This window comes from Panthera onca, chromosome C1 (assembly GCF_046562875.1).
Source record: "Panthera onca isolate mPanOnc1 chromosome C1, mPanOnc1 haplotype 2, whole genome shotgun sequence".
In the NCBI taxonomy this organism is placed as follows: domain Eukaryota; kingdom Metazoa; phylum Chordata; class Mammalia; order Carnivora; family Felidae; genus Panthera; species Panthera onca.
This window is the reverse complement of record NC_138346.1, coordinates 9,959,712-9,987,662: the sequence shown is the minus strand read 5'-3', so window position 1 is coordinate 9,987,662 and position 27,951 is coordinate 9,959,712. Positions and strand designations below refer to the sequence as shown.

The window sequence follows — 27,951 nt, the reverse complement described above, 5'->3', positions numbered from 1 at the left end:
TGTGAATGCTATTTATGTTTAGATTATCTATTGTCATAGAGCCTTCAAGTTTTTCAAAAGAGAGTATATTATCTTTTGGTGAGAGAAAACCGTAGTTCCAGGGTTTAGCCCTAAGAATCAATCTCTCTCTCCCTCCCTCTTTCTTCCACTCTTTCCCATACTCCCTCTCTCCCCCTTAGAAAGAAGAAAAAGAGGTACAATAGAGGGGCAGAAATTGGCTGTAAACAGCGATTAATTAAATTACTTTCTAACTTGAAATTTGCGCTGACAGAAGCTAAGAAAAACTTGGACAGTAAACTGGTAAAGCCCTGAGAAGGTGTGTCCCTAAGTTAAAAGGGAAAAAAAAAACAGTTCGAATTCTATGGATAAGATTTGGGTTAAAACTATTATCAGTTAAGTAATAAGGTATTTATTTTCAGAGCTAACAAGAAATTCTTTAAAACATAAAGATAATTTTCCTTACTAATTAATTTCTCCCAAGTAATCCACTAGTAAAATGTGCTACTTTTATTTTTTAAAATAAAAGGCTGAGGGAGAGGGAGAGACAATGTGGCCGAAGAGAGAGGGAGAAAGGGAGAATTTATGGTTACGAAGACATTACCTTGAGTTTGCCTCTCGAAACCAGGCGAACAGTTCCACCTGAGGCATCAGGCCCACATAATAGGAGAATCACCAGCAGACTCTTTGTTCCCTTAAATTCTGAAACTGGTGCTTGAAATCTACAGAAGCAGCTTTGTAATGGACAGTCGTGCTCGGAGGCACGGATCTGGATTCATAGTACTCTATCACATGGTTGTCCTTTACTTCCTGATTAGTTCCTAGGATCCGCACAAATTACGGTGTGTGAAAGCACGACCTGAAGAGCTTGTAAAGGAATCTGGATGTTTAGCAGCCAGGTCTGTGGGTCGACTGGCAATCTGCTTTCCACAGAGCCTAATTCCAGACTGTCCCGGGGGGTAAGAGAAACATCTCATGCCACCATAGCCAGGACAACCAACACTCTGTGGGGCCCCGGGGAACCTTAGACTGTCAACTCTAGGGACCCCACACGTCCATAATGGAATGTGGTTGTGTTTACAATGCTTAGTTTATCACCACGATCAATAGGTACCAATAAATAAATGATGCTGATCATGACAGTATTTAGGAAAATAAGAGCAAGGCATTGAAGTGCAAGGACAACTAATAAAAAAAAAATTCTAATATTCAATACCAATAATAAAAAGATCAAAACAGAATAATCGTGATTGCTGATAATCCATAAATGTGGTTTCAATCTAGGTAAATTTTAATTTAATAGAAATCTTCCAATCAGGCAAATGGGAGCTATAAGAATTTTATCCAAATTATGCTGTTCAGGGCAGCCTTACCCATCCCCTACTTTTGTTCCAACTATTGCTTTTTATTTGAACACTTTCAAGTTTCTTTTCTTTCTTTTACAGGGAGTTCAATAGACCATATTCAACTGTGGTTTTAAGGTGACCTTGAAAAGGTGAGATATTTGCACTTTCTTTGTTAAATCTTACAGTTTTAGCAAAAGAAGATGTTAATGATTCTATAGCTGGTATCCTTTCCCAATTTTCTTTGACTACTTTACCCCCAGGCCCCCAGAGCACGACACCTTAAAGGACAAAATACAAAATGTAGTATTCCCTAAAGAATGATGGAAAGAAGAAAGAATGATGGAAATGAAGAAGTTTCTTTTTTCTTTCTTTTTCTTTTCTTTCTTTCTTTCTTTATTTCTTTCCTTCCTTCTTTCTCTCTTGTATTTGATCCTCTAAAATACTTTTAATGTAATAAAGGGGGGAAACTCTAAATGCCCTGGACACAGGGTTATAAAAATCTACAAAGAATTCTTAAGATTGACATTTCCAGCTAGAAATTTTCTTCCCCTGGCATTTACTGAACAGAGTAACTGTTACACGCGAACAAAATTTAATCACTCGGGTGGCCACCATATGGCCATCATGATACAAGGAGCCGTGATATGGTCCATTCTCTCTAGAAATTTACAGTCTAATCAAAAGATATAAAATCCACATACATAAAAAAGAGGATAGAGAGCATTCAGAGGCTACGTTGTGTGATGCTCGCTGATACTACGATTATCAGAGGAAAAAGTGAGACTTAGCTGGTAAAGCAAAACTTTTATGAGTCTAAAAGAAGCAGAAGGAGACAGAGCTGGGGGAAAAAATGATGCCAGAGATAAGAGCAAACGGGAATGTGCAGGGTTGGGTGAGGTGAACATCAGCGAAGGGTAACCAGCCATTTAAACCACAGGGGAAACACAGCCCCACTCTGGGCTGGCATCAGTACGTAAGAGCTGAGCAGAACTTCTGGGAATTTCATGAAGACAGAGTCCCTACCACGAGACGAGACCTACCATGGGAGAGTAGTCAGACAGGGTGACAGTCGTGAAGCGGGGGGGACTCGGGACAGTGGGATCTTATGATTGCAAGAAATCAGATTTCACTCCAAAGGCTAGAGGAGGCTCAGTACCTGTGGGCTTAGACAGGAAAGTTCCAGCTCACTGTATAGCCAAGGGGCCCGAGATCTCAGAAACCCAGATTTGGATGGCAAGCTGTGTACTCAATCCACCTCCACTAGTAGAAGCTAATAAAATATTGCTTGTTTGAGAATGACCTGCAGAAAGTCTAAAGAAAGGAAGCCCAAAGGTTTCATGCAACTGAGCAAGGTCTCACACTGCCAGGACGCGGGGGTAATTTTAGAAACTAGTCCTATAGCAACCTGCACACGGGAATGATGAGTTACAGCATTTCCAAAAATCAACCCTACTTTACTGGGTCAGAGCTAGGATGCAAATATCCTAATGGTCCTAAAACACTTCATAATCATGAAGGTATTATCAAGGTATAGTAAAAGAATATATTAAAATTTTAAGTGCCCCAACCTCTATCTTATTTCTTTATATCCGAACTTATTCCATAAGACCTGAGGAGCTCACAGAAAATGTATGCCATTAAATAGTGAAATACAAATTAAAATGGACATCGGAGCCAGGAAAAATATAACTTAAAGAGTGTGTGGAGGAGAGATAAGCAGGCCATAAAATCTTCACCGTTGCAAGAATTACCAATTTGGTTCCGCGTCTCCCAGTGACCTTTTCCAACAAGTAAGAGGAAAACGTATGCTAAGCACCTTTTACTCCGCATGGGAATCCTTCCTTCTGACAAGTCCTGGTCTATACCTGCCCTTTTTCCCTTCCCACCCCTTCCCTGCCACCCTGTGTCCTCCACTGGGAGCCACGGCCAGGGGGGTGGTCACGGGGGGAGGTCACACAGAGCAGGAAACCAGCCAGTAACAAGATGGAGAAGCATGGCAGGTGGGGAGGGGGAGTCTCTGGCCTATTTGTCTCCTGAGAGAGAAACAAAAGAATTCATCAAGAAACGGCTGAAATAAAAGTAAGACCTCTATCCAGAGACCTGATGTTGAAATTGCTAAGATAGGCACATGCAAAAAAAAAAAAAAATTATAATAATATTGGCCGCTATGCATGGATGGCTTCGGGAAGCTCTCCAGCCAAACTATGAAGTTAAGAAATCTCCTGTCCCTACTTTTCTTTTGAACTCTTCCCCTGTGAATACTGCCCACCACCCTTTACTCCAACTGGTATGTCCTATGGTGTCCCCTGTCTTTTCAGAGCACATTCCCCCAAACTGTTCTCTTCACCAAACTCACAGGATAAAGCATCCCAACTCTAGCTAATTGCTTTGGAAACATATTTTAAAGGTCAACGTTCACAGGAATAGTTTACCCAAAGGGAGGAAAGAGAGAGAGTTCAGGAATAAGAAAATAGAGCTTTCGTGAAGGATTCCAAAGGACTACCTGGAAATCCATTGTCAAAGACTAGAGGGTCGGTCCCTCCTTTGCCTGTTGAAGATAAACAGAGAGCCCAAGAAATAAAATTCACACCTGGAGCACTTCATTCTATGGAAATTTGTTCACACCCAACACGAGAGGCAGTTGGAGGAATGGATGGGATCTGCCATCGCCTGCTTGCTGAAATTAAATTCTATTTCCAGTTGTGATGGCCATTCATCAACTTCTAGCACTATCGTTAAATTATCTGAATGACACAGACTCCTGTGCCATCAAAATGCCATACACTTGCACTTTGTACATCCAAGGAGAGCACTTTGCCTGCCCTACCTCCCCTGGCAGGTAGCTGCTCCTTCCTCTGAACCCTGTGCCACTTTGCACGTCCCTTGTCCACAGCACCCGTCTCTGCCTTTGTTGCCCCATTCGCTCAGAGACCCCACCTACAGCATGTTTGCATTTCCAGGCTGGCACAGTGCTTGGGAAATGAGAGGCATGCACGGTGTACTTTCTAAACTAACACAGAATTGAGTATTTCCCACAGCCCTGCTGCCCTAAATGAATGTTGGTTAAGTTCCTTGATATGGAGACACAGGAAGCAGGTAAGTCTGTCAAAAGAAACATCGCTAAACAAACAGAGAATGTTGAAAAGCATATGTATCCTCAAAGGATCACACACATAGCTTAAAGTGAGCACCTCTAAAATGTTTGCACTCAGTATCTCTGAGAATCCAATGAACTTTTAGCCCTGTCTTAGAGGGATGCACAAACACATAAAAATCTACAGTGCATTTTCAGGAGATTCATGGGATTCTCAAAAAGTAACCTTTGACTCCCATGGCTGCCACAGAACCATGGTCCAACTGAGCCCAGATTAGGAACTTCTGCCTAAGAATAAAGTATCAGTTGCTTGTATATTTAAAATTCTGTCATTAACAAAAAAAAAAGTCAGGGTGCCTGGGTGGCTCAGTCGGTTAAGCATCCAACTCTTGATTCTGGCTCGGGTCATGATCTTCCAGTCATGAGATTAAGCCCTGCGTTGGGCTCTGTGCTGGGGATGCAGCCTGCTTGGGATTCTCTCTTCTCCCTCTCTCTGTCCCACCCCCACTTTTGCATGCTCTGTCTCTCAAAAAAATAAAAGTTTAAAGCATTTAAAAAACATTTTTTAAGTCGGTATATAAACTGCCATCCTACAAAAGATTGTATCTCCAAGGAAACGTCATGATGCCAATAAGGATCAATTATCAGTCAAGACCATAAAGATGCAAACCCTGAGGCTGTGAAGGGCTGTTGCACCAGTGGAGTCTGACCAAAGAAAAAGTCTCAACTTTCACTGTACCTGCTAAAGTACCGTGTTACTCCCCCTTATTTGTCAAGAGAAGAAACTAAAGAGAACACATTGCTCTAGAAATCATTTTGCAGGACAAGAATCTTTTTAAGCTGAAAATTTAGAATCAAGGAAACCTAAAGTGCGTTATAACTCCCTCCCAGGGGGCACAGGCAGAACGGGAAAATTTCTCATCTAGTTAGAACATCAGCTACAAAGACCTGGAAGTCATTATCTCAAGGGTTCTCTGGCTACTTTCGCAGCTGTAATCCTGAAGAAGTGAGCCCAACTCCTACAAGGACATTGCTATGGGCTACAGCTTGCACTACTCACTTCTTTATGAAGGTGAAGCAGATCTCAAGTCCTAAGGGTGGCTTTTTAGTAGGTCATGAACAAAATACCACTGGTGTGGATTAAACAAAAAAATGCACTCATTTTTATGAAATAAATTAGATGTCAGAAATGTACTACACATTGTTAAGAATGATATAAATATGGTAAGAGGTTATAGAGAAAAACAGTGGGTTACAGGCAGGAGAAGAGAATGAGGGAAGACAGAGAGGCAAATACGAGTAGTGAGACCACTGTCAAGATGATCCCATGATCTCACAGTTTGTGAGTTCGAACCCTGCGTCAGGCTCTGCACTGACAGCTTGGAGCCTGGAGCCTACTTCAGATTCTGTGTCTCCCTCTCTCTCTGCCCCTCTTCTGCTCATTCTCTCTCTCTCTCTCTCTCTCTCTCTCTCTCTCTCAAATAAATAAACATTAAAAAATAAGAAGAAGAAAGAATGAGAAGGGAATGAGATGGGTCAAAATGAAAATAATTTCAAAGAAGGGGAAAGAAAGAAAAATGCCAGATTGAGTTAACAACAGATCTGGATTATAAAAGAAAAAAGTGTGAAGGAAAACGTAGGGGTTTCTCTGAACAGGCAGGTAAGCAGAAATACAGGTAAAGCAGACATGCTTCGCCACCTGGGTTTTCTGATCAAAATAAGAACTAACTGTGAGAATACTCCAGGGTTGCCTGTGTGTTTATAAGAATTCATAAGTAGAGTTTCAGAGGATTTCAGAATCCAGGTAGAGTAGAATTTTGGGTTGGCCATTTTCCTCCTACACCACTCCAAATAAGGAGAGTTTAAATGAGTTCTCAAAGAAGAACAGATCTGGGGGGTCTGAGGCATGGACAAGATGAAGCAGGGGGAGGTCCAGGTGGGGATGGGACAGGCAATGGATGGACAGAGACCACGGAGAAGTACTGGGAGATAAGCCTAAGGGCAGGTGACCAGAGAAAGAAAAATCTAGAAAAGGAGTCCAATGGGGCTTCTACCCTGCGGAAATGGCAACAACCTCTAACCGCTTTCTCACACGAAGCCCACACACCAGACAGCTGGCTGGGCCCTCATCCCTGAGAGTGTCTACCCCAGCAATGTGTCCAAGCAACCCCAAGTGAAAAAACAAAAACAGTACCTTATACAAGACCGACAACTGCTTATCGTGGAAATACAACTGGAACCATGAATCCCTTCCTATCTGGGGCCATGAACCAGGGAGAGGATGAATCACTCAGTAAGCTCCTGAGCACCAGGGCTGCTTGCCATGGAGCAGACAATGCGACACAAAAGTCAAGTTAGTGACTGACCTCAAAACAGTGCCTAAAGCAAATAACATAGTTGAAAGAAGCACATTTAGGAAAAGCAAAGAGATGATTAAGGAGCGGGCAGAAGCATTGAAACTGGGTGACAACATGGAGGGAAAGGTGATGCACTGAGGCACAGAAGGAAGAGCTACATGTTTTGTGAAATGTTTTATCATCTTTGTCTTTCGATCAAAGGGTATAAATATTCATAAGGCAATGTCAATGAAAGGAATCTGTTTTAAAAATTCAGTGGCGGGGATGGGGGGTGCCTGAGTGGCTCAGTCTGGCTTCAGCTCAAGGTCATGATCTCACGGTACATGAGTTTGAGCCCCGAATCGGGCTCTGTGCAGACAGCTCAGAGCCTGAAGCCTGCTTCTGATTCTGTGTCTCCTTCTCTCTCTGCCCCTCCCCTGCTTGTGCACTCTCTCTCTCAAAAATAAACATCAAAAAAAATTTCTTTTAATTCAATGGAGTGTCACTGAAATAGGTCAAATATAAGTACATCATCATCTGGACCGTGTAGAACATTAACAGGGTCTTGGCAATAAACTTTTAAAAAGGATATTTGTGTAAAGCCAGTGACGATGACCAAGTTTGTCTCTCAAAAACACATAGGGACTCTTCTACACTGTTGCACAGAGCAACAGGGGCACCTGGGTGGCCCAGCTGGTTAAGCATCTGACTGCTGGTTTCGGCTCAGGTCATGATCTCATGATTCGTGAGATCAAGCCCCAGGTCAGGCTCTGTGCTGACAGCATGGAGCCTGCTTGGGATTCTCACTCTCCCTCTCTCTCTCTGCCCCTCCCCTGCTCATGTTCTCTCTCTCTGTCTCTGTCTCTCTCTCTCTGTCTCTCTGTCTCTCTCTCTCTCAAAAATAAATATATTAATTAAAAAGAAATATTAAAAGACCTTTGGTCATCAATTCTGTAAGTGGACCCAATTGAGAATGAAGGGCAGAGAGGGACAGTCAATTCCTGCAAGTGCCTCTCTTTCTAGAAAGGAGTGGTAGTGACTAGAACATAGCACCACAAGTCTGGAGGTTTACTGGCCCTTTGGTGCAGAAGTTTTCTCCCACCCGCACTGGCATCCCATTTGTCTATCTGTCAATGGAGGCTCTGTACTCTTTAGAATGGTCTTTTGGTTCTTAGCTAAAATGCATTCGTGTCTAGAGAGCCCAGTATTGTAAAAATAAATCATTTTAAGAAGCTGCCTTAAAAAAATTAAAAAGAACATTAAACACACATCAATGCAGTAAACATAAGACTTCCACGATGATTACAAAAGGTAAATCTTGCTCCTTTAAGATGAAAAGACCTCGTAAAGGAAGGAGCCGGCAATGTGTGGCAGCCTGTGGTCCATTGGGAGGAAGGTAGCCATTCTTCCTCAGAAAAAGCTTGGGACAAGACTGGCCCCATCCTGAAAGACAATAACACTAGAAGATTGTGAGCTCCAATACAAAGCCGCCCAAAGCACTTAGAATGTGTTCGAGTTATGAAATTTAAAAAGACATCAGACCACAAATTTTCCAAAAGGAAAATAGCAGCTTAGAGAAATAAAGCATGTTCCTCAAAATCACCATCACCTCATCTCAAAATCGTCTGGCACCTCAAGTATAATTTTTGAGAAAAAAATTCCTTAGTTATTAATATATCACCTTAAATTTTCAAAAATTACTCCTGTAAGGAGCAATACACTGCCATGCAATTGTTTGTTAGAAAAATGAGCACAAATTCTGTTAGAGTTCACATAATTCCGTGTATCTTAAGGGTATAAAATTATACTAATGCTAGAAAATCCTTCTTTATTAATCTCTACCCTTAACCCCAACATCAGTCTCAAGTTATAGTTATGCTACAACTAAATGTAATATCAAAGGTAAGCTAACATTTCGAATGGATAGTTTCTGGTAACACTAACGACATTGTACAGAGTGATGACAGCACATATGTTTTTGTGAAATGTTAGCTCCACGTCAGAGGACAGCTTAATCCACTAAAAAGAAAAACCAACAAAATCAATACGAAATAAAATTGAAACTATTTACCAAAATACACAAACTATATCCTTTTAGATGAACTGTTACAACAGACGGAGAAGTATGTTTTGGGGAGTGAAATTCAGATTTGACTTGGACAATATTACATCATGCTGTAATCCAACAGCTATCTGAACAGACAAACATCAGTCCGAAATGAAATACCCTACTCTCTTTTTCCAGTATGTCTGTCCCCCACACCAAGCTCTCCACCCAGTAACATCCCCCAACCACTCCACAGCTGGATTTCCAAAGACTGGGAAACGGCCTTCTTACCAGAGGAGGGTCGACCAAATGAAAAAGTGACAAAAATTATATGGAGCCGAGCATTTCATTTCACCAGTTTGTCTTCATTATGAAACTTGGATCCAATATATACCTTAGAGAATATGTCTTTCATATACTTTTCCATTTCATTTAGCAAAATATTTAGGGTCTCTCAGAACAAGCTAGAGAAGGTACCTAGAATCATCCCTAACATTTGTAACTTACACTTTCACACCCATTATCCCACTGAACCCTTACAACACCCCTGAGAGACACTGTCACTGCCCCTCTCCAGGTGAGGACTGTTAGCATATATGATCAGACAGGGAGCGGTATAAACAGCAGGATGCAAAAGGGCTTCTTGGGCGCATAGGACTGGGATGGGTGGAGTCTGAACTTGAGCTCCCGTCTGAGTAGAGGCGGCGGGATGCAAGGAGCTCTGATAAAGCAGCTGACGATGTCCGCCTGCAGAGGGGCTGGGGTTACAAGCTCCAACCCCAAAGATACTCTGCGCTGGGTGAGGGGTGAAGGCAACACAGGGTACAGTCAGAATGCCTACCAGGGGAAGGGTCCTCTGGAAACCGCCCAGATGTCGCCCTTGGGAGGGGCAGGAGGCAGTGAGTGGGGGGGTCACACTTTACGAGGGCCATTTCTACTCTAGGGCAGAGGAACTTGAAAATTGGGCTAATTGGGCATGTGGTCATTTAGGGCAGGTGAAATTGCAGACTGACACTATTCGAGAAAGTGAAAAGTCAAAAGTGACCCAGGAGGGAAGGGTGGGTGAAGAAGAGGAGCCCGGGGTAAGATGTAGTCCTCAAGTCATTTGTGAGTCAGAGGCTCAGATGTAGCCAATCGCTTCCGAGGTGCTGTGCCCCGGGCTCTAGGTCAGGTGTAAATCAAGGGAGAACAGGGTTTTTTCTGAGACACCAACATTCGGTGCCTGAAGTTGCCCACAATTCCTGCCCACTGTACCCTGTCCAGCATCTTGCAGACTGGAGTCAAAAAGAAAGCAGATTCAGAACATTATGCGCCAAAGATCACACATCTATGATGCTCTGTCCAGGGCTGGGATACGAATAGTCTCAGGATTGCAGAGCCCACGCTTTTTCCATATCGAGCCACACAGGAGATGCTACCTTATAAATCAATTTGGATGTTTAAGCAAAACCTCCTCGAAAATGGAGGAAATTTTGTTGATGGCCAGAACTCAGATTATCTGAGCAAAACGCCCTAACGCCCAAACCAAGGTTGGGTGGAATCAGATGTGTTGACGGGCAGAATTCCGTAACTCACCGATGAAGTGATTGTGCCCTAAGGCGAGCATCTCTTCCAAGAGGACCAGACCCCCAGGCGCCTGGAGAAGAGTCACACTCCGTCCGTCTATGAGGGAGCACTGCTGAAATCCCGTGGCCGTGACCTTCCACAGCAGAATCAGCGAGGCTGCAGCGTCTTGCCGAATTCTGAAAACGGGGGTGAAGTAAACCAAAAGTCCCTTTCAGAAAAATTCATCTTAGAACCAGTCCATCCAAGTCGAAAATAAAAATAAAATGACATATACATACATCCACAAAGGTCTCAGGAAATCATTACAAAGGTCTCCCACTTGCTTCAAAATATACCACAGAAAACACCAATAGATAACTCACATTCGAATAACAATTTTCATCGCGAATAAAAGGGTTAGGGCGCCTGAGTGGCTCCGTCGGTTGAACGTCTGACTTCAGCTCAGGTCATGAACTCACAGTGTGTGGGTTCGAGCCCCACGTCAGGCTCCGTGCTGACGGCTCAGAGCCTGGAGCCTGCTTCGGATTCTGTGTCTCCCTCTCCCTCTGCCCCTCTGCACCTCCTCTCAAAAATAAATAAACGTTAAAAAAAAATAAATAAAAGAGTACACTGAGTTCTTCTAGAGACAAATCTTTCCACATCCACACGATATGAGTCCTGCTTGAATTTACTACAAATGTGTCCTGCATCCCCAGATGGCCACCTGAGTTGTGCTGCCAACGTAAGCAAAAGTGTGTCACCTCCCATGCTCCAGGCCTCTCCTGGCTTCTTATTTTCAGGGTAAAGTCCACAGAATGAGATGCTAGGAAGCATATCAGCCTCGGCCTCAGTTCCCCTTTCAGCCTCAAATCCTGCAGCCCAGCGTTCCGGCGACATGGACCCACTGTCCCTCCCCAACCAGGTTCCCTCCCAGCTCCCAACCTCTGCCTCCTCGCATGCCTGGTTAAGTGACATTCTGCAAGGCTTAGCCCACGGGTCATCTCTTCTCTGAGACCTGCCCTGACCACCTTCCCACTGCCTGGAAGCTGTCCCTTGCTTCCTCTGTGCTCCTAGAAAACCAGGTCTCCACCTTCGGGAGAAGATCGGCGTACTAAGCGCTGAGCTCCTGGCTTGCAGCTGGGTGTTCAGTCGGGGTTTCGTAAAAGGTTGAATTCGTGAATAAATGAAAGTACACGGGGGCTAGCCACTCTTGCAGGTGAATTCAGGGCACCCAGAGATGACTCAGCCTGGGTCAACCTGCTATTTTTGCCCAGTCCTGAAGCCCAGAAGGGGCCTGGAGAATTTCAAGCTGATCGGGGGGCGGGTAGAGTATTTAAAGGGATAGAGGATCAGAACTATTTGGAAAGGCTTATGAAAGAAAGATAGTATGACCCAGACAAGAAAGCACTATGAGACGGTTTCATACACGTAAAGGAAACGACTGATCCTCCCCAAAGCCAGCTCTGACCAGCACAGATCATCTGTGTTATGAGCAATGAAACACTTAGGACCGGGGTCCCCCTGCTGGTAGCACTGGAAGCTGCCTCAGATGCCACACCTTTCTCCCCGCGGGGACTTCTTCCCGGTGCGGAGTTCACTGCCAATTCTGACTCTTCCGCCACCAGACTGAGTTCAAGGCCCCGGGGGGAAGGGACGCAGGGGCAACGTAACAAAGTCCCCCTTCCAAACATTTCAGGGACCCCATTGTTTAGAAAGCAAGGTGGGCAGGGGCGCCTGGGTGGCTCAGTCAGTTGAGCATCTGACTTCGGCTCAGGTCATGATCTCACGGTTCGTGGGTTCGAGCCCCGCGTCGGGCTTGCTGCTATCACAGTGCAGAGCCTGCTTCAGACCCTCTGTCCCCCTCTCTCTGCTCCTCCCCTGCTCACACTCTCTGACTCTCTTTCTCTCTCTCAAAAATAAACATTTTAAAAAAGAAAGCAAGGTGGGCAAAAACAATTCTGTATGAATAGAAGAGGCCCAAAGTGCCCACGGCCCCCCTACTAGGGAGTTGATACAGAGCACTAGTTAACCAGGGTCACATGTCCCTCGGCCTTCTAAAGTCCCTGAAGACTGGACAGCAAACTCCCATTTGGCTACATGGGGACAGGGGGATTGGCAGGTAATTAGCATCAGAGAAGAATGAGTAGTGGGAGACGGGACGGGGTCACTCCAGGGCTGGCTCCACCCCACTCCCTAGTGACACAGAGCACCTGACACACGGCAGGGGCAGACCCCTTGCCTCTTCCCCATCCCTGCCCACCTCCATGGGCAGTATGTAGTTTGAAAGAGCTTAAGTTTAAAAACAAAACAAGGGGCACCTGGGTGGCTCAGCCGGTTAAGAGTCCTACTTCGGCTCAGGTCACGATCTCACAGTTTGTGAGTCTGAGCCCCACATCAAGCTCTCTGCTGTCAGCACAGACCCCACTTTGGATCCTCTGTCCCCCTCTCTGTCTGCCTCTCCCTCTCTCTCCCTCTCAGAAATAAATTAATTAATTAAAGTAAAAAAATAAAAACAAAACACTTTCTTCTCAGATAAAATTGTAACGTTTGGATTTTAAATCGGGGCAAATGATGCACATGAATTTAACCAACAGCCCATTCAAATCGTAAGACACCAAAGAATTCTGGAAGCAAAAGTCACTTGGGAAGTGAAGGTTTCTTATCTCGCACCTTACTCACCCCATCCAGTTCCACATCTCCACCCAACAGGATCCCCACTGCAATATTCTTTCCTGAAATAGCTCCTTCTGGATTTTGAGCCACTTAGGCCACATCTACACATGGAACTCTGCTCATGACTCTCACTGGACTGACCAGTTACATGGACAGACACAACCTAGCATAGGGTCACAGTATCGATCTTAATGGTTTGTAACTGCGAGTTTTCTTACTTGACCGACGTGTTCTGTGGCACCTCAAAGGTTACCAGGCGGCCACCGGCAGAGCTGTTAGCACTGGCATTCCCACAGGCAATATCTGGGACCACCTGGGGAAAAAAGGAAGAAACAAGTTATCAGGGTTGATCATCACACAGGATAATATTACAAAGCAAAATTCCAGAAGCTACCTTTGGGTGACGCTGAGGTGGAGACAGAGAGAAGACAGGTGACATGGTACAGACTCAAAAGAAAATGAAAGCTTTGCCACTTGGTTTCCTGAAATGCCAAAGCTTTCCTGAGAGCGTCTACCAATTCCCAGATCGCTATGACTGATGAACAGGACGCTGCAGGGGTCCACTCCCCGCTGTCTTCCACTTAGCGAGCAGTCAGTGGCCTCTGCTCTATGCTCAGTCTGGGACTCAATGCTTGGAGAACCAGAGGACAGGCTTTAAGGACTAGCTTCTATGCAGCAAGCATTAACTAGGAGAGCGAGCCTTAAAACGAACAGTAGGCAAGAAGCACTAAGTCTGGGTGACCCTGCCCTGTGCAGAGGTGGGTCTCAGGAGCATGCGTTAAGGCCAGGGGACTGGGAAGCTGCCTATTTTTTTTTTTCCCCTATGGACTACACCTTCGCTGATATGTACATAAAGGGAGTTCAAGGGGGGGAATAATGGTGTTCGTCAGAAAATACACTGTGAACGCTTGAGCTGCGTCCAATGGGGTGGTTCTGACCAACTTATTCATTTACTCCTCATGCCATGAGCACTGTCTTCACCCAGTAGAGTCAAAACAAAGGGGTATTAGGGGCATCTGGGTGGCTCAGTCAGTTACGTGTCTGACCCTTAATTTCGGCTCAGGTCATAATCTCCACAGTTCATGGGATCTAGCCCTGCGTGGGGCTCCGTGCTGACAGCGTGGAGCCTGCTTGGGATTCTCTCTCTCTCTCTCTCTCTCTCTCTCTCTCCCTCTCTCTCTCTCTCTCTGACCCTCCCCCGCTTGTGCTCACTCTCTCTCAAAAAAAATAAAGAAACATTAAAGGGGGTGGTATTATATGTGTCCATCGTCACTGAATTAACTGAGAACAATACAGAAATTCTCAGCACCTCCACCCACACCCAATGCTGAGAATATATGCCCCAGAAGGCCTGACAGTCAAATGCCAGAAAGTAAGCCCACCATGGATATTCAAAGATGGAAGCCCGACTTGTTAAATTTGTGTCAACAGACAACTGTTACAACAATTTTAGTCCCTTAAGACTTCAAATAGCGTCACATTTCTGAAGCATCACTATTTCACGACAGGAGAAACCCAAATATATTCACACCTTCCTCTGGCAACTTTTAACCCGCTTCTTGAAACAGCCTAAGAAATTACAGCATGACAAGAAGACGAGGCGTTTCTTTTTACGTTTACCAACTACAGGACAGGAGGTCTTTAAATAAATAGATTGAAATGGGTGGTTGGGGAGAAATTTTCTTTAAAGGACACTTCCTTGACAAATGTAGAATCAAATCTAGTTCACATTCAAGAAGTGAGTCATTCAGCAAAGAGGAATTAAAACCATAACTTCAAAGCATTTGTTAAAAGTCTGAAATCAGAACACGTCCAGGGTTTTGTTGGGTAGGCTACAAGCACTGCCCTGCGGTCTGAAGAGGGCCTTGATAAATTGTGTGGCAATGAAAAAAAAAAAATGGGTCACTGGTTACAATTACCCAAGAAAATGAAAGAAGAGATGCTACCTTGTCTCTTTGACAATGATAAGAGAAACTTCTACACACATTCTTTGACTCTAAAACTGCTACACAAAGATCTATGTGTTTTGTCGTTTGAGCTATAAAACCTGCAATAATATACAATCACGGGATGTCCTATAAAATGCAAGATATGGAACGGAATTATACCCTATGGATATCACCTCAAAGTCATGATTTGGATTTGCTCCTCCACTCTCCTAGCTAGCAAATTTAGGTTATACGTCAACTTTCAAGGATCTGCTGAAAATTCCTCAAAATGAGACTTCTGATGAGCTTGAAACACAAGCCAAACCCAGACTGGACGAGAGTCAATGAATGGAATTTGTTATTGCCAAAATAAATAAAATTTGGAAATTTCATTCTCAAATGCAGTCTCGACATATTTTAGAAATCACTGATAGCAGCTGTTTTTAAAATGATATTGGCTGCAAGGCACCAGAAATAGAATCATAATAAATAAACAAGGAGTTAAGCATAATATTGAGGAAAATTAGGTCAACGGTGGAGGGTCCGTGATACGTTCATTTACATGGCCCTTCCTTGGGCTCTCTGTGCCGAATCCAAAACGATCTCACAGAAATATACACGGATATCGTTCCAGAAAATAATTTCATCCTTTTCCTTTTATTGCTTACACTCTTGATGCCCACAAAACAGTCATAATTGAAAAATCCCCTTTGCGTAACCAAAAGGGATCTACACACAAGTGAAGGCGGGAATAACCTCAGACTCCCTGTTTTGTCAAGAGGGTAACTTAAAGGTCTTCCATTGTTACTGCCAATATTGCAACCGCTGGCATTATCTTAACCTCACTGGTTTCTTACATAAAAACATGCAATCAAACGTTCTCACCTCCACTTGATCCCATTTCATTTCTACAACTTTCTGCCCTGTTTTCGGCTGCCAGGTGGGCAGAGTCACGGTCGCCTGAGAGCGGGGCAGGATGATGTCAGGCTCCTGGGTGGCGGGGACAGGCTGAAGCTGCCTGGGGGCCATGGACTCGGTCCAGCCAGAGGAGGGGAGGCTGGGAAGCGCCTGTTCACAGTTGGGACCTTCATAGCCTTCATTGCAAATGCAGAGGTAGCCATCGCTGCTGCTGCTGCTGCAGTTGCCATGGTGACAAGGGCTGCTGGCACAGGAATCCGCAACAAGCTGAAACAAGACCATAAATGGGTCAATTATTCCCTCGTAAGAAAAGTGGTGCCATCGCTGGGAAATGAGCTCCGTGTCTCAGAGCCGTGGCTCTAGGAAATGCTGTTCCTGCGGAATAAGAGTTCCTAACTGCTTGTGCTGTCGTGGGGGAGCCTCCCAAGGTCACCCCGACATTAACCCCTCCACAGGTAACAGGTGACCAGCAAGAACACACCTAGTGAAGAGCTGCCCCAAACCCAAGCTCCGAAATAATGTTGATTTCAGCAACACTTTACTTACAGGAATTTTCTAAGGCAAAAGCATTTAAAACTGAGGCTCATTAGGAAGATATCAACTTTAATATTTTTAGCAGCCACGACAACAAATACTAGAGATCGAAACTGGAACCTCCTTTTCCACGTCCTGGATGGACCACTGCAAGGTTTCCTCACGAGAAATGACCGCCCAACTAACTTATCTCCCCTAAAGATGTGCTTACCTATGTCTCCCAATTTCTACTGGAGGAAAACCCCTTTTAAAGCGATGTTATTTAATTAAAAGCTTCCACAATGATCGGCTTACACGACAATGGTAAGCCCGCCCGAAGAGAGCAGTAAGCAGAACTTTATGAAAGTTTCTACCTCATTATTTTGGAGGGTGATCACAGAGACATGTGACCTTGCAAGATACGGAAGATACAATTTCATTTGCGTGACTTTAAAGTGTGACAATGCTCCTAAGGAAAGTGTTTATCTTGGTGCCCTTTGCTGACCTGTAAATCACCATGCGTTTCTGCTTGGAGATGCAGTACAAAACAATGCAAAATGATCAGCCCCTTCTCCTGAGACAGCTCAAGGCTTCAGACATGTTCTCCCCACTTTTTCAATTATCATTTGCTCCTGTGAACAGAAAATTAGACCTCTATCTGATGTCCCTCTGGCTTCTGAGGGCTGATCATAAAATAGAACTCGGTAAAGATCAGACTACAGAGAAACGAGGCCCTCAATTTCTCTTGTGGAAATGAACTCACACATAAACACACGCGGACAGAATTCTGCATGGTAAAACAGCTACTCACCCTGGTAATTGCGCTTGTCAGACAATTTCCAACAAACTCCTTTAGGAATATGGAGGGATTTTGGATTGAATGAAAATGAAATTCCAAAAATGCCACCACGTTCTCTGCCTATCACTGGGCGATTCCTTCATAGCATCTCAGTTAAAAGGAGATGGGTTGGTATCAGAAGAAAATATTTAAGCTGTAAATAATTTTAAATATTTACAATCCTTATCAACTTAAAGTAAAACCCAGTTTCCTCCCATGTCAGAGATGTCCTCTCTTCCCTCCTCCCTTACACTCTCCCTTCCTCACCTTCTTTATGTCCCTGGACTATGCCAAGATCATTTCCACATGAGGGCCTTTGCACCTGCTGGGCCCTCTGCCGGAATGCTTTTCTCCCAAGCTTTCCATGGCTCACTGCTTCATTTCACAAAGTTCTGTACTCAAACGTCACCTCCTCAGAGAAGGCTTCCCTCACTACAAAATCTGAAATAACCCTTTTTTTCCCTCTCCCAAACAGGTGAGCTCTGAGAGTGTAGGGACTTCATCTACCATGTTCATGGCACTATTCCTAGCATGTCAAGGAACACAGAAAACACGGTGAGGCTTCTTTTTTTAAGTGTTCAAAAAATAAAGAGCTCAATTAGTATCTGGAAAGCAAGGCATGATGAGAGACATATGTAAACCGCCCTTTTGGTCACAATATTGTTACCTTGTTTCTGATTTATTTTTAGGAATGCTTCCTGGAATGGGTGTCCCCTCAAGAATCATCTGACAGGAAGGAGAATTTAACTAGCTCCGATAAAGGGGACATATAAGCCATGTTTCTGAAATCGACTTTTGATAATAACATCTGAGGTTGACCTAGTCACAAATTAAGACTTTTAGCAGAAGCCTGAAAGCAGAGAACTACATTTAAATCATTTAAACAAATTGAAGAGATGGTTAGAAGAATTAATTCTGGCAGCCTAAACCTCCACTGTGAAGCTTAGAAAAAAAAAAAAAAATTCCTAAGGCAAAGACCACCTGTCTGGTGACCAGAGACACCCCCTGGCTTTTGCTCCACTGCGGGCAACAGCCAGACCCCACAGAGGTACCACCGAGGTACGGCACACGTCAGCAAGTCCTCCCCAGAAAGAATTCAAAGCACAGCCATCGCCTGGACATCAGAGGCCGCCATGCATCATACCTACTGCTCCCTGTAAGGTGGCCATTTAGAGTTTTCAAAGAACACTGCCATCTAGTATCTCATTTGTGCTCACAACAACCCTGAAATAAGGAGGGAATTTTCTGAACCCGTATCACTGTTCAGAAACACAAGGAGAGAGGAGTTGAGTGACCCATCACAGCCACTACAAAAGAACTATTCCAGAACGACATCGCATCTTCCAAGTTCTGTCCACACCACAGCACTGCAACTTTGATGGTTATGATGACACCAAAAAAAAACAATCCCTGTGGAGAAGGCAAAAGGTAAGGGTTCTCTTTCTGCAAGCAACAGAAAATAACTTAAAGGTTAAATATAAGCCAATTAAGACCACCATTTCAGGATGCTTCTTTAGAATAAAGGTATAATGATATCACTCAATGAATATTTTCTAAAACTTTTTTAATGTTTATTTATTTTTGAGAGGCAGAGAGAGAGAGAAAAAGAGACAGAATCCGAAGCAGGCTCCAGGCTCTGACCTGTCAGCACAGAACCCAACGCAGGGCTCAAACTCACGAACCGCCAAGATCATGACCTGAGCTGAACAGACGCTCAACCAACTGAGCCACCCACGCGCCCCACACTCAATGAATACTGACTGAGGTCTTACTATTTGACATGAATTGTACCAGGTCTGGGAATAAAATGCTAAAAGAGAAAACAAACAGATACAGTGTCTGCCCCTAAGGAGTTTATAGCTAGTAACCTATTACGCACACTAAGAACAACAACAGCAAAACCAGTTCGACCTGCAAATCACTGGGTACTCCCTGGGTGCCTGCCACTACACTTAGCATTTTACTTTTCTTAATTTACTTCCTCCTCACAACAACCTTCCAAGGTAAGTACATTTACTACCATTGAGGCTTAGCGATATTGAGCAACTGACCAACTCTTACTCAGAATAAAAGCAAAAGTCTTTACAAAGTCTTAACTAAGCCATAGGTGATGTGCCCTCCTCCCAGCTCCGGACCTCACCTCCCACTCTTGCCCTGCCTCACTTGGCCCTAAACACACTGACGTCACTGTTCTTCCAACTCTCCAAGCACTCTCCGACCTCAAGGTCTTAGCACTGGCTGTTCCTCTGCCCACAACACCCATTTCTCGTGTCTCTTCCCAAAGCCTCCTTTGAGTCTTTGCTCAAATGTCATCTTCTGATGAGGACGTCCCTGAACACACAATTCAACTAAAACAGCTAATGTTCTAATACACTGTGGGAAAAAATTACCAATTTATTCTATATTGATTTTGTATCTGGCCCCACTAGACTGTAAACCCCTGTGAGATCAGGTTTCTTTTCTCTGTTTTGTTTACTTGAGTGGTCACCCCCACCCCCAGCCCCAAGAACAGCAACTGGCACACAGGAGCTGCCGAATACACTATGACTGAACAACTGAATGAATGAATGAATGAATGATACTAGATGCAGGTAACACCAGAGCCTGTGAGGTGTATTGCCACGTGAAATGGAATTAGGATTCTCCCAAGGTCCCATCCCAGCTCTTCAGAATGAAAGTCAAGGAATGCCTTGTGTATCTGCCCTACAATGCTTCATCGCAATTAAATAATAAAAAAATTTTTAATGTTCGTTATTTATTCTGAGAGAGAGTGAGCGCGCACACGCACAAGCAGGGGAGGGTCAGAGAGAGAGGGAGAGAGAGAGTCCCAAGCAGGCTCCGCATTGTCAGCGCACAGCCCGATGCAGGGCTCGAACTCACAAACTGAGACCGTGACCTAAACCGAGATCAAGAGTCAGAGATGCTTAACCAACTGAGCCACCCAGGTGCCCCAGCAATGAAATAACTTTAAATCAGCTTTAAAAAGGGGGAAAGTCTCTGATGACCTGAGAGGTAAGGCGGAGCCAGCATAATGTCCCGCCTTTGCCTTGATGAAGGGGAGCAGAAAGAGTCAAGTCTCTGTGGAGGTCACAGATGGCCCTCAACACCGAGTCGCCTTCCTCTGGTGCTCAGGGACTGTCCACCAGGTGAGCCACTGCTGAAGCCCATCACCCTGGGTGCTGGTGGAGAGATCTGGGTGCAAAGGGCAGGACCCACAGCAGTGTCCAACCCGCCGTGCCCTGGAGTCAGCTCCACCAGCTCGGGAATAAAGAGCTAGAAGGAAAATGTGAAGAGAATTAAAGATGTCGTTTAAGAAATGCTGTGTTCACAGATGAGCAGAATGCAGGAGCAGCATGGGGATGAAGTGAAGCCTGACTCACATTGCCGGGAGACATGCTCCTAGTAAAGACAACAAAAGCTCAAAATGAAGCTGTCAGTTGTACAGATTTCTACAGGGATTCAAAACAGTGACTGATGTGATGGGAGCACAGGCATGCGCACACACACACATACACACACACGCACACTGGGATACCAAACAGAGCTGAATGCACTACAAGGGTCATTGGTCCCTTGTTTCAAGTCACCATTTCAGGGGCACCTGGTGGCTCAGTCGGTTGAGCGTCTGACTCTTGATTTCGGCTCAGGTCATGATCTCAACGTTCCTGGGTTCGAGCCCCGTGTTGGGCTCTTCACTGTGTCAACATGGATCCTGCTTGAAATTCTCTCTCCCTCCTTCTCTGTCCCTCCCCTACTCATACTCTCTCCTTCCCTCCCTTTCTCTCTTGCTCAAAATAAAATTTTAAAAAATCTTTAAAAATAATCATTTCATATTACTACTACTTTCTTGGGTTGTGTATTAATTGCTTTGCTAACAATGACAACTACCTGCCATTGTATTCTCTAACACTTCACTCTAACACTTCAGGATGGCTTCGTTTCAAAAAAAAAAAAAAAAAAAAAAAAAGCCAATCTGTTTCAATTGCGTAACAGCAAATATAAGATAAAATGCAATCATGAACCTGTTGTAGAGGTCACTATGCCCTGGAATCCCATTAAGTCTGAACCTTAAGCAGGAAACAGCCAAACTGCTGAAATGTATAATGAGGCCAAAATATCATAATGAATAGACTTGACTTTGGGGATACTCAAAACTTAACAGGCAATGTTTTCTTGGCTATAATTCCCAGCCTCTAATGATGGGGGGTAAATGATTAAGTCTTTGTAATACCGGCTATAAGAAAGAATAAAGAGAAAGCCCACGGATTAATGGTTTTCCGCCTACAATTCACCAGCAAGCTCATTAAGTGCTGTTTGTTGTTGTATCATTAGTCATCTATTTAAGCCAAATATTTCACATCGCAGAACTAATCTGAAACTATTCTTTTCATATTTCATTTTAGACTTTTCACCTGTTACAGATCATTTACACTACAAGCAGGAGCGTTCATGGGGATGCATAGGGTGCACAGGGCGAGATGGGAGGCCAGACCAGAGCGAAGGCGCCTGCCGACCCGAGGACTCGTCATCTGCAGGACCTCCCATGTGGCACTTTAGCCATGACCTGTTTTCCTTCCGCACACTGTCTGCTGTCCCGTTTCTGGCAATTCTAACACCACCCTCCACCCCCGCATCGGCACACAAACAGGTTGGAAGGTCAAATTTAAAACAGGTATAACAACAGCCCATTTTCAGGGTCATCAGATGAGTAAGTCAAGGCTAGCAGGATTGCCTCCACATGGAGGATCTGCATCACCTGGGTGACAGAACCCGAGGAGGCGCCCATGGAACCACCCGCCCAGGTGACCCTTTCCCACTAGTTTCAAGAATATGAGCTTCGTTCCTACTCAGTACAGCTGATCAGTGATTGATGTGACATTTATCCAGCACCAGGTGGGTTTACCTTCCAGACAAGGTACCTGGAAGAGGGGTCAGAGAGATGAAAAAGCCCCAAGAGCTTGCACTCCAACAGAAGGTCCAGGCACACGAACTTGGACTCCCCTGAGCAGTCTATGTGCAATCAATACCCTGCCTGGACGCAAGTCCACTATTAACAGTCGTGTGTTCGAGGAGTTCAAGTCCCTAATGCTGACAGGGAAGATGGGCTTGATGACCGCAGGTCTGAAATGAGTAGATGATGAGTGGGTCTCAGAACTCGTTTCTCGGAGGTGACAGTGGCGGCTCTCAGCAAAGCAAAGACAGCAGAAAGGAGTTTTCTGACGACAAAGGACCGGCTGAGCAACAGTCCTGGCATCAGTCGGAACAGGCAGCTGAGAGGCTCCGGCCAAGTCCCTTGCCTGCTCTGGACACACGTCCCTCTGGCATTAAGTGAGGGCCGAGGGCAGAGCATCTCAAGGCCTCCTCCCGCTCTGGGACTTGGGGGTCTGCTGACGGCCGCGTGGTTTTCATTGACGCGGTTTTCAGAGCGTCCACAGAAGTACACCTGAAGCCACCTCTCTCTCACTTATACCCGTTGCTCAGCGGGCAGAGTCATCCGGGGAATGGGAAGGGCGTCTGAGGAGCCCGAACCCAACAAGGCCCCGGAGGAGGGCCTGTACGCGCCGATGGAGCTTGTGACGTGGCCCAGGCCACACAGGTCGCTAAGGGGACACGGTGGGCTCGTGGCACTTACAAAGGAGCGAGGAGGAAGATGTAGGCACACAAGAGAAGTAACTCAGGGGCACGTGTGGGTGGTATTAAGAAGTAAGTAGAGGGGTGCCCAGGTGGTTCAGTCGGTTAAGCATCCGACTCTTGGTTTCAGCTCAGGTCAAGATTTTGAAGTTTGTGGCTTTGAGCCCTGCTATCAGCACAGAGCCTGCTTGGGATTCTCTGTCTGCCCCTCCCCTGCTTGTGTGCTCTCGCTGTCTCTCTCTCTCAAAATAAACAAATATTTAAAGAAAGAAAAAAGAAAAAAGAAGAAGAGTCCTCTGGGCCATTGCTTTAATAATTTTTCTAAGCAGAAAAATCAGTTAAGGAACTTTTAAATACAGATTCTGAGGTAGTTATTGGCATCATAGGCAGAAGGTTCCTTACGTAGCAAGGAACAAAACCAGAAGCCTGAAAGAGGTATCTCTCAACCTCAGCACTACTGACTCTTTGGGCTGGATAATTCTTGGTTGGCAGGAGCTGCCCTGAACCTTGCAGGGTGTTTTAGCAGCATCTCTGATCTCTACTTACTGGAAGCCAGAACCCCTCTTGCCAACAGTGACAGTTGTCACAACCAAAAATGTCTCCAGATGTTGCCAATGTCCCCCCTGGAAGAAAATCACACCCAGTTCAGAACCACTGCCCTGAAGGAACAGGTTGATGCATTTCACTCCATCAAAATGTTTTAAAAATCCATTTGACTCTATAAATCAAGTCAAAAGGCAACGACACGATGGAGGAAAATCTGTACAACATATTACAAAGGACTAAATCCCTTATTATATAGATTCTTACAGATCAATAAAAGACCGCACCGCAATAAAAAGGGCACAGAAATAATACACAGAAAGATGTGTACAAAAATCGTGTCTTTTTAAAAATATTTTAAACACAAGATGCAATCTCATGTACTTATTTGTATAAGTGCACACACAAATTTTTACAAGCAGAATGGACCATCATTTTAGTAATGTGAGCAGCAGAATCAAGTAAAGAACTCTTTAAATTTTGTAAAGTTTTTATTTATTTATTTTGGAGGGGGGAGGGGAGGGCAGAGAGAGAGAGAAGGAGAAAAAAATCCCAAACAGGCTCCGTGCTATCAGTGCAGAGCCCAGTGAGGGGCTCGAACTCACAAACTGCAAGATCATGACCTGAGCCAAAACCTAGAGTTGGATGCTGAACCGAATGAGCCACCCAGGCTCCCCAAGTAACTTTTCCAACCACAGATTCCCTCACCACAGGCTGCTTATCAAAAACCCCAAGGGTGAGGCCGAGAAACCTGTATCACTCGGCATTCCCCCGATGATTCTGCCATACCTGGTCCAAACCGCAAAATTGAGAATTTGCTGGTATGAAGCAGGGTTGTCACACTATAACTGCAGTCCAAACTCAGCGTGTTTTTGGAAATAAAGTTTTGTTGGAATACAGCCACAACCATCTGTTTATGTTTGACCGCTTTGCACCACATCAGCAGTGGACAGAGTGCCGAGATGATCTGGCCCATGAAACCTCTACAGTCTTTATTATGTGGCCAGTCCCTCATCTAGACGATACTGACTTCGGGGTTCACAAAAGGGAAAAAGCGGGTACGTGGACCCGTCTAGGAAGACTTTGAAGAAGAAAAGCTTGAACAGAGCCTTTATAAAGCTGATAGCGATTGCATCTACTTCTTCTCCCCACCCAACTCTCTTACTGGGTTGGCATGCACGAACTTTAAATCACAGAAGGACCTCTTGCAATACAAGTCAGGGCAAAGCAGACACCAGATACTCTTCCAATCATAACTCTGTGCAAGCACCGGGCAGAATGAATCTCCGCGTTATGAAAGGCATAATTTCTAGACAGTCCGCCACCAAGCAAGACCACAGGAAAGGGTCACACGCCCACCTGTCCTTCATGGGAAGAAATGTGGGAATTCTCTCCCTCCCCTCCCACCCACCCACTGAACTAAACGAACACGAGTGATGGGCAGCCCACTGCACAGGCTAGATACAGAAACAGGCAGAGCTCCAGAGGAAGGTGGGTGGGGAAGAGTGACACAGACCAAGGGCCTTGAAATAGCAGAAGACTGTCTACATGTGCGCACTGGGCAAGGGTGGGGGGGCGGGGCATGAGAAAGACGATTCCAGAATTTGGAGTTTAGGGTTTCTGGAAAAATGCTATCAAGCATCTGCATTATGATGCAGTAGAGAAAGCTGGTGATTTTACTCCCGCTTGTGGATGATCCTGGATGGACAAGGCAACAAAGTTCCCTGGGACTTGGGGTCCTCGACTGTAAAAGGAAAGGATGGAACTAGAAAGCCTTAGTGGCCTTTCCGTTCTTAATGTGAGGTTTCTCTGTCCAAAATAGCAATTGCGCTGGTTACAAATGTCATCTTCATGCTGAAAGACAAATGAACACTGTTGGAATCCAACTCTCACAGTATATTTGCCTTAAAAAGGAATTTTTCCCACTTTGTTCAATAAAGATCTCGATTCTATTCCAACACCAACTGCTTACCCACTAGAGTAAAGATGTGGGAAAAAAAGAACCACTACAGTGCTTATGCCAGGAGTAGACTCTGCCAGGAAATGCATCCCATGATTTTTTTTCCCCCCAAATCCAAATAATAAAAATGCTCATTCATTTTACTGAACCAAGACACAGTAAGAATGTGTCTTAGTAAAACACACATTCTCACCTTTTGGTATTTCTTCACCTCTGCAGTAGGGACTCTAGAGCGACTTGAGAAATGATTCCAATACTAATCTAAACAGTCCCTTTTTTTGCCCTCAATTCTGAGCTGACTTTCTTGAAATCAGCCTGTCCTGATTTTCACATGTGGGTGCAGTTACATTTTGTAAGTAGGCTAAGAGGAAATTACAAGCAGAACTCAAATCTCTGACTGTGAAATGAATCCATTAAAAATAAACTACTACATGTCTAATTATTCTCCCACTTTTTCATAGTGTCTCTTTAAAACACGCTCTGTTTAGAAACGATCTTGAGATTGTACTGCTTTTGCTTTAGTCTGGCTAACACACTTAGTCCACAGTCATACTGATGACTCCTTAAGCCCTGCTCAGTCACAGATGTATCAATTTAAAATAACCGTTCTTCAAAAACCTGGCAGACCCTTTGTCCCTTGGTTCCCATATTCCACTAAATCCTAAGGGATCACACAAAACCTCGTTTCTGGCACAGGCACGCCAGCCTCACATGAGATGACTGTTCTTCCCTTTTCCTTTTAATCATTCAGGCCAGTTCCTTGAGTCGGAAACTTAAAGGACAGTGCCCACAATTCTTGTCCCGCCTCTCTTTAGAGATACTCATACATCCTGGCGAACCCTTTTCACAAAGCAACAATGCCATGAACACAGGAAGTATGTCAACTTTTATCTCCGGGCCGACTCAGGGAAAGAAGCCTGCAGCAGACTGGGAATTTAACTTCCCATAAAGGTCTCAGGATCATCACAACTGATGCAGGGAAAGCATTTTATTAAACTCAACGTTCACTTGGAGTGAAGACTTTTAGACAACTAGGAATAGAAGGGTACTTCTTTAATTTACAGGAAAACCTTCCACAAATGTAACTGGTAAAGTGTTGAAAAGTTTCTCACTGAAACTGAGAAAGAGGCAAGGACGTTCGCTGTGGCCGCTTCCAAGGAACATCACACTAAAGGTCCTAGGCAGTACCGGGAAGTGAGAATGAAAAGAAAGTCGAAGGATTGAACAGGAACAGATACTGTTGTAATTCACAGACCGTATGATTATGCAGGCAGAAAAACTATTAAAATACGGAACTTCAGCAAGTTCACTGGATACAGGGTCAAAAACTTTTTTAACTGCATCTCTATCAGAAATGAACAAAAACTAATTTTTAAGGGTTCTGTTTACAATATACCCCCCAAAATCCCCAAAAACCTAGGAATAAATCAAATGAAAGACGTGTATGGCCTCAACAAAGAGAACTATAAAATAGTAAAATAGTATTGAGACAAAAATTTGTAAATGGGGGGCTATTATAGTCATAGATTAAAAACTCAGTATTACAAAGATTCAGATTTTCCCCAGAGTGATCTACAGATTCAATGAAATTGCAACAAAAATCATAACCGTTTTTTTTTCTGTTCTTGTACAAAATGGCCTCAAATAGTCCAAACATTCTTGAATAAGTACGGTAAAGGAGGGCTTGCTCTATATCAGGAATTTCTTTTCTTTTTTATGTTTACTTATTTTTGAGCGAGAGCGGGTGTGAGCGGGGAAGGGGCGGGGGGTGGGGGACAGAGAATCTAAAGCAGGTTCTGTGCTGACAGCAGGGAGACCAATGCAGGGCTCAAACTCACGAACCGTGAGATCATAACCTGAGCCAAAGTCAGATGCTCAACCTACTAAGCCACCCAGGTGCCCCCAAATCAGGAATTTCTATGGTCACTGGAACACTGGAATAGAGAGTTAGGACTTAGAAAGATCACATATGAACACTTAATTTATGGAACAGGGTAGAGCAATAAATATAGTCCTTTCAATAAATTGATATCCATATGGGTAAAAACATTAAGCTTGTCTCCTCCCTCACATCATCCACCACAAAATTAAATTGTAAGTGCATTACATACCTAAAATGAAAAGCAAAAAATTAAAGCTTCAAAATGCTGACAGCAGAGAATATCTTCATGACTTTAGAATGAATAAATATTTAATAAACAGGACACAAAGAGCACTAAGTATAAAGGAAAAATTATTAATGAATTGGACTACACCAGGATAACAAATTTCTTTTTATCAAAACACACCAATAAAAGAGCAAAATTGCAAGCCACAGATTGAATGAAGGTATTTGCAATACATGTAAACCACAAAGGGCTCATCTCCAGAATAAAGAATTCTTTACATTAATGAAGGCGGTGTGGTGGAGATTCCATAGAAAAATGGGCAAGAGACCTGAACACGCACATCACAGAAAATGATGTCCAAATGGCCAAAAAATATAAGAAGAGTTCTCAACACTATTAGTAATGAGAGAGATGCAAATTAAAATCACAGTAAGAGATCACTACACATTTACAAGAAGGACAAAAATCAAAAGA

General features: G+C 44.2%; 1 protein-coding gene across 1 annotated transcript in view; it reads right to left on the bottom strand.

Moving 5' to 3' along the window:
• DNER (delta/notch like EGF repeat containing) overlaps positions 1-27,951 on the bottom strand; it is a 317,354-nt gene that overhangs the window by 164,600 nt on the left and 124,803 nt on the right. Inside the window, exons 2-4 of the mRNA XM_078450803.2 lie at positions 15,852-16,151; positions 13,257-13,351; positions 10,396-10,562 (exon numbers count right to left, since the gene is read on the bottom strand). Of these exons, the coding sequence (XP_078306929.2) occupies positions 10,396-10,562; positions 13,257-13,351; positions 15,852-16,151 (562 nt within the window). The remainder of the gene's footprint in view (positions 1-10,395; positions 10,563-13,256; positions 13,352-15,851; positions 16,152-27,951) is intronic.